We start from the raw sequence: 16164 nt of genomic DNA on the forward strand, positions 1-16164 counted from the left end.
TATTTGTTTTACAAAATAAATAGAAGCCTTGTCAAATGACTATCATTTTAACATTTTATATGGTGGAGAATGTGACGTTAGCTAGAAGGATCGAGTGAGCGATCTGTAAGCAACTAAACTAATGTAGTATGACATGCGTATCTACGGTTGTATTTTGTAATATAAAATAATATTGACCTTTGTCATTAGACACACTATTTAGTTTTGTATGGTACTTGGAGTTTCCTATTGTTACTCTACTAGCACCTTGCATTATCTAGACAATGCGGTCTCTCTAAGAAACTTTCAGTTTAATCAGAAATTGTTTCACTACTTACCAGAGGTGGGACAAAGTCATTGTTATGCAAGTCACAAGTAAGTCTCAAGTCTTTGCCCTCGAGTCCCGAGTCAAGTCGAGTCAAAGATGAGGCAAGTCTCGAGTCGAGTCAGAAGTCAAAGCCAACAAGTCTCAAGTCGAGTCCAAGTCCTACCATTTTAGTTTCGAGTCACTTCAAGTCATCTTACCACAGAAATAAAAATTATACAAATCATGTATGTCTGTAAGATTTATATTTATTTAAACCTCTTTTTATACAATGACATTAAGCAAATACAGTAAAAAAAAACAGAAACACTAGAACAATGCACAGCGGCTTCAGTCCTGTATTGTGTTGACCTCATATGGCAAAACAGTTCAACTTTCAAATAGATATGGGCATTATGGAAACATTATGGGAATATTGTTTAGCTTATTTTTGGTTTAATTTGGTTTACTTTAATAATTTAATTTATTCAATTATTTTGTTTTGCTATACTTTTTATGCCAGCTTGCCATGGCCCCCCTATAGCATCCCCTCGCGGCACCCAGAGGTCCCTGTCCCCACTTTGAAAAGCACTGCTATAAAGCATATGACTTCAGTTTCTGGAGGGAAAGGGCTTTCTTATGACTTTTGAAGCAGTGAAAATATTCTTAATATTGCATACACTAAAACTGAAATATTATCGTATACCGTAGTGTATAATAGACAATGAATATTAACACAACAACACTGATATGAGTAAAGAGTAGTTTCAAATACAGCGTGAGGCTATAAGGGATTTTCTGACATCTGTTTCATATTCTTCTCAGGTATGAAGAATACCTAGAGGGGTGGGGGGCCCAAAACAAGCCCAATATTATTATATTATTTATTATCATCAGTATAATTTATGATCAATAATTTATCAATAAATGACCCTGCAACATTTTAAATTGAAATCTCGTGGAGTTTAAAATGCAAATACAGATGGGATTTTACAAAATTCTTCAAGTTGCAATAAAGACTGAACAGAAGAGGTTTGTAGATGGAAAAAGAGAAAAAGTGACGTGAAGGATCGATCCAGTCGGAGTTATTGCACACATATAAGGAGCAGTGGTGAACATGCACACTATAAACCGTAAAAGGATAAGCCCTGCATCTCAATGTGCAATCTGCTCTAAATAGTATTGAAAATTACTAATGTCACACAGCTACTATTTAGGATTATTATGCACTTTTTTACAGTCTATGATTGGGAGTTGGTGCCCTGGAAAACACTGAGAGTGCTGCAATATAGAGACATGTTTATAATAATATACATTCGAACCATACCTACTGTTATTATTAGCAGCATATACTTTTTTTTATTATTTATTCTTATTTTTATAATAGCCAAATAATAATAGTCATAATAAATAGCCTACATTATAAAAGTTATTATTAAGATTAAATTAGGTGGCTTACCTCCCTGTTTCCTCTCCATCTCTGTATATCTTTGCTGGTTGCATTGTTTGTAAAAAATAAAAAAAAATGTATTCGTCTATTTACGTCTATGAACTATCATTACATTTATAACATCACATCACATGCCTGCACGTTGAACGCGATTTTTCTTCAAAGAGGGGAAGGAGGCGGGATGTATGAGGACGAATGAATACAGCACTTGTATCGTTGCACTATGGCTATTAGCTGTGAGAAGACAGTGTCAGTCAATGTATTTGGACAAAACAGCGACCATAAATGTAAAGAAACGAAGTTGCTTGTCATATTTTCCTAACAAGCAACCACATTTTTTCAAACAAGCCCAAAAAACCGCGACCCGCAACTCGAGATTTTTTTACCGCGACTTGCCAAAAAAAGAAGCCCAAAGTCACGTGTTATACGCGGACTTGGTAGCTATGGATACTGTTGAATCAAACCATAGACAGTAAAAGAAATGGACGGAGGGATCCCATTGCCTTCTACGGCATTAAGTGATGTCAGTATAGGAGCACTCACTTCCTGATGGCTGAGCGAACTGCGCAGGCTCAGACTGAGCTTGACGACGTAGATGTGACGTGAGCCTCCTGTCTGACAGCTGTAGGTCTTCTAGTAGATGTGGAAAGTGAAAGCTGAATCACGTTGTTTAAATATTTTCTCCCGTTGCTTTTGGCTCACTATGGGCTTCTCCCCATTCTTCCCCCTTGACTTTATCAGACTTTATGTCTCCACGTCCCCCCGACTGTCTCATAGACAGTAGAAGATTGCCTGCGAGCGTCTCCTCAGGTCTATACGGTAATTTCTCAACTGTGCGACAGTTGGTTATGACAGTTAATAGTTAGCCTATTTTTACAAAAACAGCTTCTACGGGGCGATAGTGTAAGATACAAGGTAACGGAGCCTTTTATGCATTGTCGTGTTTCTTTAGAAATAAACAATGGACAAATGGAGTCTTTAAACGCCTCTGATGTAAAGTTATTCACTGTCAAAGTGACTCAAAAATGAATGGGAGTCAATGGGATGCTAACAGCAGGTGATGGCTTGGTTAGCAATGGCAGCCCCTAGGGGTGGAACGCTTTCCGAGCGCTAGATTACCCCCTTGAATCAAACCAACGTGGGACTACAGTGATTGGATGTCGTGCTGGCAGCGCGCGTGCTCTCTGCATGCATACAGGTGCAGCTTTTTTTCACTGAGAGCAGCGCGGCCGTGTGAAAGAAAAATGGCCAAAAAGTAGCAAGTCTTCTCGAGTCATGAGGCTCAAGTCCAAGTGAAGTCACAAGTCATTGATGTTAAAGTCCAAGTCGAGTTGCAAGTCTTTGTACATTTTGTCGAGTCATCAAATTCATGACTCGAGTCTGACTCGATTCCAAGTCACATGACTCGAGTCCACACCTCTGCTACTTACTGCTTGCAGGAATATAGTTGGAATTGCCCCTTTCTACAGCTTTAGATGCTGAGCAAAGCTTGCTTGATATTGTCCCAGCTTAGAAAAACTGTCCACGGTGAAATGGGCCGAGCAAATTAAAGATTTTTTTTAAAATCGTCGCGGTATCCGATTATAATAAACATCGACCATGACTGTTGACATTTTTTATCTGTGGGAAGGATATGAAGAGTCCTCACATCCCATGCACAGCCTGGAACATGACGTGTGTCCATGAGCTACCGTTTTGGCTATCCTCGTGTGTCGCTTGTTTATCTGCTGATTCCGTTTGACAATAAACATGTTTGGATAGATGCAAATGTTGGGGGCTTACATATTAATGATCCCAGCGATTGCGTCACTGTTGCCGTTATGTTGAGAATCGCCTCTTTTTCTGTGGTGTTTTTCATGCACGAGATTTACATATAAAGTAGGAGGCAATGATGTTTGAGACTCACAGTATGTGATGTCCATGTACTGAACTCTTATTATTTCACTATGGCAAGGTTAATTACATTTTTCATTCTAGGGCACCTTTAATATGTTATTGAAAAATGTATATACACATGATCATTTTACATAATATTATAATTATTATTAAATTGTTAAGAAATTAATATAATTCATAATTATAATAATTTTTTTAATATAAATATTTCTGTAGCCTGTCACTGGCCTACCATACAATCAGTAATCCATATTAAATTCAAATGCATTTAAAAAATACAAAATAATTATATTATAAAAATAATAATAATGAATTGTACTAAATTAACATTTAAAATGTAATCTGAATATATGATTGAGGCATTTTACATTATTACTAATTTAATGTATTTTTGATCAAATAAATGCTGCCTTGGTGAATATAAGATACATATTTAAAAAAAAAAAAAGAAGACAAATACAAAAAAAAAAATGTTTTATTTGATCTATATACAAGTATATAATATATACAAAACAATATATGATCTATATACAAAATATAATTTAAAAAATAATAATTAATATGATTTTAAAATTATTTTGCATCATAGGTTATCAGGCTAAACCACCCCAGTGACCTAATACTATGCGTAGACAAGTCTGGAAAGGATTAGATTGGATAGATACTCATATATTGTCATATGCATATTAAATAAATAATATCTAAAGGGGTTTTGTCTGCCTTTGAGTTTCAAGCTGCTTTTTAAATCATGCACTTGTCCTTGAACAACTTTTGCTCAAGCCAAGTATATCGCACATCAAATATTTTGTTGTGTATGCGACACCTGGCAAAATGCAGTTTCTTCCAAAACAAACACACTTTTGTGTGACACAGGAAGGAAACGGACAAACATGCTGAAGAAAAGAAGTTAGCCAGTTGACTGCATACTAAGCAGGGCAGTCACAAGCAGGAAATCTAGGTTACAGACAGCCAAACGGCAGGGCACCCGTACACACACACACACACATAGTTCAGTACGGATATGGCCTGAGAAAATACACATATACACACATAGAATGTGTCACACACAAGATTGGCATCTACCTTTAGCTTGGAGTGAAATTCTCTGGATTTCCGCCGGGCAAGAACCTGGATATGACTGGAGACCTGGTCACACACACACGCACAAACACACACAAAAGGAGCATTTTGTAACCATGGAGATGAAAGGCCCCCTGCCATTAGCCACAAAAAACATGTACTTTAATTACAAACAGAACATCTAATACATACAACCTTTCACATAATTTGTTCAGGAGCAAGGAAGAAGCATGCGATCAGATATTTCATTAGTTAGGAATTCATTTTTTAAGTCAAACTGACTTTATGGTGAAATTGTAAAGCTTTGCAGTGAATTGAGAGCACAAAGCAACAGGTGTCCGCTCGGTGAAGAACGCTTCGGTAACTAGGGAAGGCAGTAAGCCAGCGAACAACGTTTGGTTGAAGCTATAAACAAAGCCTTGGCTCTTCACTGTCACTGTTGTGAATTTACTGGAAATAAACTTTAGATCAGCCTCGGCAACCAACATGATTTATTTCATGTCATGCTTAGAATTTGAAGCAGATCCACCAACCTGCTTTCTCGTTCGTGTTTTTCCCGTTCTGAGTTTGATGTATCTGGCTATTAATTCATTACGACCTGTAAGAGAAAGAAATGCTTGTTTATGGACAACATTTTTTATTCTTATAATCAATATTTATATTTTAAAGAAATTATTTCAGCAACTATAAATGTGTATGTATATATATATATATATATATATATATATACACGTAAAGACATGAACAATTAGCTTAACCATTACACAACACAAACTAGGTATTTTAATTGATTAAAGATTTAAATTATGCAGTTCTTATTTTATATATAATTACCCACAATGAATGGCTTATATCAAATGAATATTGCATATTCCATTTCATTTACTTACATTTATTTACATTTAATACAAAATAAATAAAATAAAAGTTATTTATAGATATTTAATAATTTATTTAATAAAGGTACTTAACATTCAAAATCCAATTTAAAGGATATGGTGAAGGCAAAGATTATCAGTGCATAATCCGTTTATTCCTCATGCAGTGCTATCAAATAAAATTTAAGACAACTTGAAATATGGAGTTTCTTGAAATATGAATGCTTCTAATGTGAAAATTAACTACAGAGCTTATAGTGCTTATTGAAGTTCGACAGCCTCTGGTCACAACATTAAATTTGGGGTTGTTTCGACCTATGGTTGGGTCAAATATGGACAAACACAATTTTTTAATAAATTTTTTAAACCCAACGGTTGGGTTTGTCCATATTTAGAGTTTTCATTGTATGGAAAAGAGCAGCGTGAGCCTTCTTCAAAATATCTCCTTTTGTGTTTCATGGAAAACAGATCATTTGGGTTTGGAATGGCATGAAGATGAGTACATAGTTTCATTTTTGGGGCAAACTATTCCTTTAAGGACAATATCTGACTGTAAGCCAACAAACACCGTCAGGGTATTTTCTCCAGCTAGCCTTTGCCCAATGTGCTTGCAGTGTAATCTCTTCTAACCCAGAGCTGGGCCTCCCTATTCTTCCAAACACAAACATTCGTGTACACACACACACACACACACACACACACACACACACACACACACACACACACGCTCCGTACACTCACAATGCGGGCATTCATGCACACTCCGCTCTCAGATCAAAGACTCTCCAAACGGCCAGCTGTAAGCATGCTTACTCCTGCATAATTCATTCTTTTCAGTCACTTGAAAACATGCTCAGCTGGACTTGGCAAACCTGCAAAACAACCTCCAGAGAGAAAGGCGACTTACAGGGACAGAGAAAGAGAGAGTGAGGAGCCTGTCGACGAATGTTGAGTTTTGAGAGTCTCCCCCATGGAGTTTAGTAGACAAACCAAAGCATAAACTGATCAAAGAGACTAGTTCACTCTCAACAAGAGATAAGATAAACAACACTATCATTACAGTAAATACTGATTGACAGCTGATTAGTTTGTTTCAATTGCTAACAAGCATCGGTCAGTACTGAAGCAACTTTTTCAAAACTTCTTACAATCTGCATTACCGACATGAATCTTGACCAAACAGTTAATATCACCTCCAAAACTCACTCAGACCAACAAAACACTTCATATATCTCAAAATAAACTAGTTCCACCGGCAACAATTTATGTTATTGGCCTCAGTGTGGCATCAGTGTTATTATGCATGTTAGCTGAGGAAAAAAAAAAAAAAAATATATATATATATATATATATATATATTAAATGTTATATTATTAATAAAATTACTATTTAATGAATTATACATTATCATAGTTGGTGGGTGTTCTGGCTGCACATTGGTGGTGGTTGAGGAGATCCTCCCCTTATATGTAAAGCACTGAGTACCAAGAAAAGCTATATAAAATGTAACAAATTATTAATTATTATGATTAACTTATAAATAATATATATTATAATATATGTAGCTGAAGATTTACCAATAACAGGACATCTGAATCTCCAGAAGACTCAGCATGGTCAGGCAGCACTAAGTGAAGTGGGGCTCTTATGAATTCATTCAGGTTTGGTGATGACTCACTCACAGAGATATTAGTGGGTGATTACAAAAATGTTAAAAGCAAAAATAAGGCTAGATGGACATAGAACGGATGGACTAGAATTTGCTGTAAAAAAAAAAAAACACTGTGAGGGGATCAGATGGCATTCCTTTCCAGTGGCCTTACAAAAGTATTGGCGTTATACTGGTGGCAGTCACGCCACAAAAGCCATTGAGGATGTGGTGGGTTAAAGGTCATTAAATTACAATATCAGCTTGATCAGCACAAAGTAGGAACACCCGCTGTTTACAATTAAAAGCGAGCTGATAAATGGACCTCACATTGACGCAGGGTTAAACCTCTAAAGGGAAGGATGGCGCCAAAAATGCGGCTCGTCAATCATTGTGCGTTGACAGCTTACCCTGCCATCAGTCCCTTCCATCAAACTTTATGAAAAGCTGTGATAAATGCTGTGACATTCATACCTGAGAGCCTTCCAGGACTCAGTAAAGCAACAGGTACAATGTCTTTAAGGGGCAGTTCACTTGAATGTCATTATTTACTTCTTTCGTTTCTTCCACTTGTGGATTTTAGTGCATAGGTTGTATTGATCCCTTTTATGATACAAAGTATAATAAAAGCAGTTTTGCATCCTTTTTGAAGCTAACATTTTTTTATTTTGTGTCCTGCAGGTAAAAAAAACTAAGTTGTTTTTAGTCATGAGGATTCATCGTTTACATGTAATTATGTAATTGTGAAATTGTCCCTATAAGGTTGTGATAATACAGTAAAATCACTAACATTACAGCTTTAGATCCTTACTAGTATGAACAGCTTTTGGCTTTCTGCTGAGCCAGATTGTTCTTTCTTCTGATTTCAGATAAAACTAACTGAAGTCTTCATTCTGCAAGTGATCTCATTTCCTCGCCGAGTCTGTCTGAGAGTTTAGACTGCATGGGTCACTGAAGAGAAAGGCTGATGTCAGAAGCTGAGAGCAAGCCTGACGCGTGCTCGTTCTCTCTCTCTCTCTCTCTCTCTCTCTCTCTCTCTCTCTCTCTCTCTCTCTCTCTCTCTCTCTCTCTCTCTCTCTCTCTCTCTCTCTCTCTCTCTCTCTCTCTCTCTCTCTCTCTCTCTCTCTCTCTCTCTCTCTCTCTCTCTCTCTCTCTCTCTCATCATTTTGCTGTCATCTTGTCAAATCAAAAATATCTTGCTGAAAAGTGGTGAAATTGGATAAAAGAATTTCATTCTCCTCACAAATCTCTGAAAAGCTTTGACCGTGTCAAATGACCCACAAGTATCGGGGTGTTGGCCCATGGGTGTGACGGTGACGGGCAGGGTAGAAACCCCAAATCTTTGGGACAATGGCTCCGCTGCACTGCCAGACCTGATGGATGACTCTGAAGACCCGGGCTGCCATTAGAATGACAATGGCCTAAACTAACAATACAAAGACTTTCTGTAGGAGGTCCATGACTAAGGAATGACGAGTCTAAACTGAGACAGCAATATTCACAGCTGATTTCCATGCACATTATAGACATTTAAAATGTACCTGTTGGTTTACATTATATCTTAAGCAACAGCAATAATAAACATAATCAAAATGGATGATAGACAGAATAATTATATAATTTAATATTTCTAATTGTAAAAAAAAATGTTAATCACAAAAAAACAGGCTTGAAATAAAATGAAAGCTTAAATAAATAAATACATTTAAAAAATGTGAAACGTATTTTTAATGTATTATGTTGTATATGAATTAGTAGTTCTCTTGTATCTTTAATTCTTAAAATGAAATACCAAATATAATATTTTATATATATATATATATATATATATATATATATGCATACATACATACATATATATATATACACATCTATACACACACATGTAATAATAATAATTTAAATAACAAGTCAATCGGAATCATATATATATATATATATATATATATATATATATGTAAAACAATAACATTCACTTTATATTATACTAATATGTATAATATACGTATATTATTTATTATAATAATGATTTAATATTCAATAATTATGTTAAGTTTATATTTTTTTAATTACAATGATATATTCAATTGAACACAAAAGTATGTGATGTGTCACTTAACTAGGCATATTTCAAATATTGTTTTATTTGATCATTTTTGTTAAAACTTAAAATGTCTCAAAAACATCACCTCATCCATTTAAATTCAGAGAACATCTTCAACGTTTGCACTTTACTCAACTACTAAGTTTGGGAAGAACTGAATTAAAATGCAATTTGCCTTTCAGAACATATTAAATCAAAGCTACACTTTGCAAAGTGTCTTACAAGTTTGATTCTGATAAATCAAGGTATTGTGAATTGATTGACACTATACATTGTCCAATCACACTAACAGATTAATGATCTACCTGCTCAATTTGGCGCACAAGCTTGCGTGGTGTGGAACGACAAATGCCATATGGATGTAAGTAAAGGTCAGCCTCCAAAAGCAGATGGTGGTCTGAACAATCCCCACTCTGGGAGTCAGTCAGCTTAGACTGATATGATCTGCAGGCTCAATGCAGGTGTTTCCCTGAGAGCAGGACCGAGGGGTGCGGCCAGCTTTTCCCCAGCCAGATAAAGCCATTCACACACACACACACACGCTTATGTGCACACACATGCCTGCTACCATCTGATTAGAGTTAGCCAGCTGTCCTCTGTGACGGGTAGAGCCCGTAACACGATGACACCCCTCTGTCCGCAAATCATTTTCAGAGGGAGGGTCTGAGAGGAAATTCAAGGCCAGATGGCAAGAGACCGTGACGGACAGTCTTTTCTTTTCCAGTGGACAGAAACCCCCAACACACACACCTCTTATCCCGCCAAAACTGTTATGATTATTTAGTGAAACCAAATCTGATAGGAAAGTCATGGACATCAAATTTGTACTTGATAAACTCTCAACAATGGAATAAAAATCAAATATATTCAGCGATCCTGGTCACTTCAGTCTCAAGTCAAACTTCATTTATAAAGCATGTTTAAAAACAAAAGTTAAACCAAAATGCTGTACAATTTAATACTAAAATTTAAGTCTGAGGAAAAATATATAATAAAACTATAACTACATTTTAGTATAATATAAATAGATAATATAAATAAAATATAACATATGAAACAACTTCTTTAGATGACATCACCAAGGCTGCGAGGCCCAGAGGTTAAAACCCAGTACTGCCCTAAATGATACCTCTTTAAATATTGTTCCGCTCATAAATACTTCATGTTATAAATATAAAATGGGTTCAGCATGCATTTCATGGTCAAAGGAAGCACAGGAATTAAGGAACCGTTTCTACTGCCTCTGCTATGGAGTCACAGTAAAGCGCTCACTGCTGTATGTTTGATGTTAAAAGCCCTGAAAGTGTGTACAAGTACAACGGTCTGGAACTGAAAGAGCTCTAGAACGCTGAAAGCTTCTCTTCCTGCGATAGCAAAGCCAAACTGGAAACACAGAGTGGAAGGAGTCGGTTTGGAGCTGTTTTCTTTAATGGGAGCAATTAAGCATGCTTCCTGTGTGCGCGAGGGAGAAAGTGTGTGTGTCTGTATGCGTGTGTGCTTGTCTGACTGTGTCCTAACATGGTGCGCTGGCTGGAAACATCACACCAGCCTGCTGGAAATCACACATGGAAAATCCAAACAACCCCAAATGACCCCTCGCTCACTCATACTCTCTCAACTCTTTCGCCATCATTTGATAAACGCGCTGTCTGCAAAATTTACGAAAGGAGAGCTAAAAATGAAGTTTGCTTGTCTGCCAGGGTAAACTTGCCAACTAAATCACTTTGAAGAGAAGCTGCAGCTAAATTATTTCAAAATAAGGTTTCAATTATACTGCTTTTAAAAAACACTTTTGTACTTGCAGCAACATCACAAAACATTTTGGAGTTGAAGTCGTGCTCATGTGCAAGTTTCTCCACCCTCGCTGTACATGCTGCTGTTTTACAGTAACTGCCAATGCACAATAAAAACTAGGGCTAACCAAAATAAAACCAGAATCACGATAGACGCTGCATGTTTTACAGTGAAACGCAGCACTGTGTTTATTTACATGCGAGGAGCTCATGATAGCGTTTTTAGTGTCTCAGAAGGTTTAACTGAAAATGCTAGCCTGACAAGCCAGATCCACATCAAGATGTTTGGTCTGGAAACTCACCATTGACAGGGCTCAATCTGAGGGCCGGATAAACGGTTGTCTTTCAAACTCCCTCTGCACGCAATAGGATAGCGCTACAACCAACCAGAGCAACGAAGGTGAAGCAGAGCTAGTTGACAGATTAAACTTTCGCTGTATCCGGTCGGCAAAACTCCGAACACATCTTCCCTTCTTAAGAATGACTTCAGTGCCGTTCTTTGTTCTTTTCTCAGAGAAAAGCTTAACTCCAAGTCTTCCAGAGTCGCGGTCAAAGCTGATCCGAAAGACCGCCGTTCTCCAGTTTCTGTGTTTACTAGAAGCACGCAAACACTTCACGACAACTCGGCTGTCATTATGTTAAGCCCCGCCCACCGAGTCTATACACGATGTGATTGGCCTGACCAGAGTTTGGCGTTTACAGCTCAGAAGGGTATTGAGAGTTCCTAGACGACACTCGCGGCAGATTAGATTTGCTGCCGTTAGGGTGCGTCTAGATTTCTAGGTTAGGAAAATGCAGCTAAATAAAAAAACATTTAATTTACAGACAAATTTACATTAGTAATTTCTTATTTTGTTCAATATTTTATTAATAATAATAATATTTATTATATTTTTCTTAAATGCTCTTTTTTTTTTTTTTACAATAGAATATTACATTAGTATGTGAGGTCATATTCATGTTTTATAGTTTTAAAATATGCAAGTGTATAGTTATCCTTGTCTTAACTGAAAACACATAAGTGGAAATCTTTGAAAAGACTTCAAAAATCGTGACCAAAAAAAAAAAAAAACTATTTTCAAGGTAGAAAATAAAATACTGTAACGAGGAACAAAATCTTTTTTTACTGCTGCCACAAAGCAAAAATAACATTCATAATGCAGCTCAAGGACTCTCTGTAACATGATATCTGTGTCTGTTTCAATCACTCATCCGTCTCAAACAGTTAAGAGGTGTGAGGCTGAAGCATGCTGTGACCTGCCTCCTAACTGGCTCTCGGTGAGGTAACATCCAGGCCTCTCACACCTATCAATGCCAAATGAGAACATTAATGCGGTTCACACTGGACTCATTTCTTGTGTCCATACAGTCTTCCGGGCAACGGTCCCTCCTAGCACGAAGCCCCTTTTTTTTCCAATTCGCATGCCGTTCCTTGAGAAACATGATTAAACTCTGTACCTCTGGGAAAGAAAACGGCAAAATTACTCCTCTGTCCCCATTTTATGCAACACAAAAGCAGCAAAGTGCAGGTTTAGAGTGGGAATATACATAGTCCTTTGGTAGACCTTGAAAAGTAAATACTTTTTAAAACGGCCCACATCGAGGGACCTCCTCTGGAGCACAATACAGCCCTGAACACACAAACAGCAATGTCCTGTGTGATTTTACAAACACTTCTTTCAGATACAACTGCCTCCCACCTGAGTCTCCCACCTGAATCCCTCCTTTTCCATCACACCACATCTCACACTGACAAGCTTCCTGTTCCTTTCTCATTATTTAAGAAGGTCTATCTTTGAGACTCTAAACAGGCCCGTAGGTAGAGGTGTGGTGGGATTTTGTAAGGACTTAAAACGTTATCAGCTGTGTCAGTACAGTGAGTACCATAAATGCTTTATCGTCTTAAAATCAGTTTAATAATGACTTTTAATCTCTAGAAGATCAAAACAAGTTGCGGGGCTCACGTGGGCAAAGTGAGCTTGAATCTGGCTCAAAACATTTCTCGTTCCTCAATTTATTTCTCTTTTCTGGTCAACTTAACTGTCCCCTATTGGCGATGATGTGCACAACCAGTGGGCTTCACTAATCTCAACAGCTGTTAGTTCCTATATATAATTTTTTATTTATTTATGTATGCTCATTGCTTGTCTTTTAAAATAAAGAACAAATATCTTAAAGGAGGGGGGTGGGTCTAATGCTATTTATTTACACTTTTGGAGTTGAATTGATGCTACACGGCAAATATGTAAAAAAAAAAAAAAAATCAATAATAATACAAATTGGACATATTGACAGTATTTCTGGGCCAAATACACTTCATCGGGATTCTAATACGTTTCGGAAAGTTCTTTCCAAGTATGGCCCAGTATGACGTCATAAAGGGCGGAATTCCTAATATGGGCACTTCTCCCGGATGAGCACGCGTACACAGATCAAAGAGAGCGAGAGCAAGAGCTTACCCATCAACGAGCTTCATTCGGTTGCAGTAGCAGTCGGCAGCGCTGTCATTTTGTTTTTAGACCACAAAATCAACGTCACTAAAGAAGTGTGTTTTTGGTTGTGACGGAAAGGTAACATTGTTCAGCTTCCCAAATAACTCGGTGTTAAGGAAACAGTGGATGCAGTTTTTTTTTTCCGGAGCAGAGCAGAGTTCTGCAAGTGTGTTTGATTGTTCCCAGTCTGAACCGTAGGCGGTGAGTGAAACTGCATCAAATGTCTGTTTTGTTGTTAATCGGGAAACAACAAAAAAACGTACAACTTAAGACTCTTCAGAGATATGAAGGATGTGTGTGTTATATATCCTTAAAGAAAAGAGTGGGGGCTTATGTGTTTTTTAGTTTGCCTTGCCGTTTACTTCTGCTGCTGGCATTGACTCAACAGCAAGCTAGTTAGCCAGAACAGAGTGACTCTAACTCCCATAACCACTAGTTTCCCCTGCGGAACGTAATGTAGCCCAAACTGGCACCACAGTCTCAGAGCGGGTCTGTTATTCTATTGTTAAAGACATAGCTTTCCAATTTCCAATCCTCCGAGGCACACATTATGTTCACAAAGCCCAACACTGCCTGAGCACACCAGTCTATTCATTATTTTACACTCACAATTTGCCATTATAGAATGCAGAAAGACATGGTGCTGTAAGGTGAAATTAATAACGATTCGGGCTCTGTTTGCATGAATAGAGCTGGACACAAAATGTCCTTTAAATTAAATTAAAGGGATTTTGGAACCAACAGAGCCAGCACGAATTCACTACGGAAATGTCCATCAGAGATTGAATAGCATTAATAGCTATTTTAGGCATTATATTTATTTATTAACAAGCATTTAATAAACACCTTAAGGCAGATTTACATATATTCTCAATCATAAGTACAAACTTCTAAATGCGCTAAATGTTGTTCTGACAGGAAACATTTTAGCTATACATTGCAATTTGCACATGAGAAAATACTTCAAAATTATATTTTCAAAATGAAAACAGGCATACGGAAGTGTGGGTACTAAACTAAAATAAACTAAAATTAAACTCAATTAATACACAAAATGTTTATTTAAAGATTAAGTTATGCAAAGAAGAAAGAAATTACCACAGCTATGGGTCAATTATACTATTTAACGGTCAGTATATGGAACATATTTGATCACTGAAAGGCCAGGTATGTCAGTTATGCTTAAAAAAATGATAAAATACATTTCTCAAGTATAGGTGGATATGTATGTCAGAATATAAATCACTTGAGAAATATTAATTGACTGAGATTATGTTAAGTCCTCCTCACAGTATATCCCCTTAGAAGTGAAACCACTGCGATTAGATCTTTCTTTCATTGAACCCAGCGGGGGACTGTCAAATCTACTTATGGCATGTTTTCTCTGCCTAAAATAAGTACTAGCAAAGCAGAGCCGAATGGTTTATGCTATCAGAGGCAACAGAGAGGGCACACTAATTTTACAACGTTGGGGGAAAAAGTTAATAACACAAAAGACAGCCAAAAAGGACATCTGAGATGAGAAGGAAAAGATTTATAGGGGACAAAAAGTGTTTTGTTCACCTGTAAAACCAAACGGAAGCCGCCGCAGCGTTAAGAACCATCTATAGGAAAAACTCAGAATCTTTGGCTTGACTCCAGTTTTTTGTGCTTCCGTGAGGCTGTAAAGAGTCCCCTCAGGTAAACAGTGAGATAAGCTGAGCCACGACATGTGGAAAAAAAAACTACATATTGTTTTGAAGTGAAAGGAGGTTGCTATAGGGACGGCTGCTAATTAACCACACGGCGCTCGCAGACCAGAGAGCGGCAGGACTGGGGACCGAGATCTTGACTTGAATGGATCTGTGATGGGAAATCTCACGCAGTTGTTATGGACGATGAACTACTGAAGGTGACTTAAAGCATAAGGCTAAGGAATGTTACACGGACACCAGCGTAGGTGGTGACAGGTTTGCCTCAGCAACCCAAGAAAAACCCCCCACGAACACCAGCCAATTTATTTAAAAGGAAATGCCTGAAGGAAAAACCGCCGGTGGCTATGGGAACAAACAGGTGTCTATTGAGAAGAAATGTCCTTTTTAGCGTCCATTTAACTTTGATACATTTTTCTAGTAATGTTAAATTTGTTAACATTAGTTTAATAACATATTGTTTGAAAAATAAGTTACAATAGGTCAAATGTTGTGAATTTTTAGTTAAAGCTGCACTATGTAATTTTTCCGTCTGCTAGGGGGCGCCTATTCAAAACAAAGGCATAGTTTGATGATGCCAAGTTGGGACATGTGGTCTTCACATCACAGCCAGTGGAAAAAAGGATCCGGCAGAAATCGTGAGCAACGGACTTTTATTATGACAGGACACAGTCGCGGGCGCCATTTCCGCTTTTCCAGGAGGTAACCCAGCTCTGTTTATCATATTAGATAAACATGATAACATTTAAGTGTGTTTAAAAATGTTATGACGTTACTCTGTGCGTTAACTCAGTGGCTGCTGTAACACTGCTAAGAGTAAAGCATTTCTGCCAAATAAAACCGGAAACC

General features: G+C 37.3%; 1 protein-coding gene across 2 annotated transcripts in view; it reads right to left on the minus strand.

The window, feature by feature from the left end:
- The window catches only part of tead1a (TEA domain family member 1a), a 48555-nt gene that overhangs the window by 16265 nt on the left and 16126 nt on the right, over window positions 1–16164 (minus strand). For both annotated transcript variants that reach the window (XM_067436081.1, XM_067436080.1), the window contains exons 3-4: window positions 5243–5307; window positions 4713–4775 (exon numbers count right to left, since the gene is read on the minus strand). In XM_067436081.1, the coding sequence (XP_067292182.1) occupies window positions 4713–4775; window positions 5243–5307 (128 nt within the window). The remainder of the gene's footprint in view (window positions 1–4712; window positions 4776–5242; window positions 5308–16164) is intronic.

This window comes from Pseudorasbora parva, chromosome 25, assembly GCF_024679245.1.
Source record: "Pseudorasbora parva isolate DD20220531a chromosome 25, ASM2467924v1, whole genome shotgun sequence".
NCBI lineage: Eukaryota > Metazoa > Chordata > Actinopteri > Cypriniformes > Gobionidae > Pseudorasbora > Pseudorasbora parva.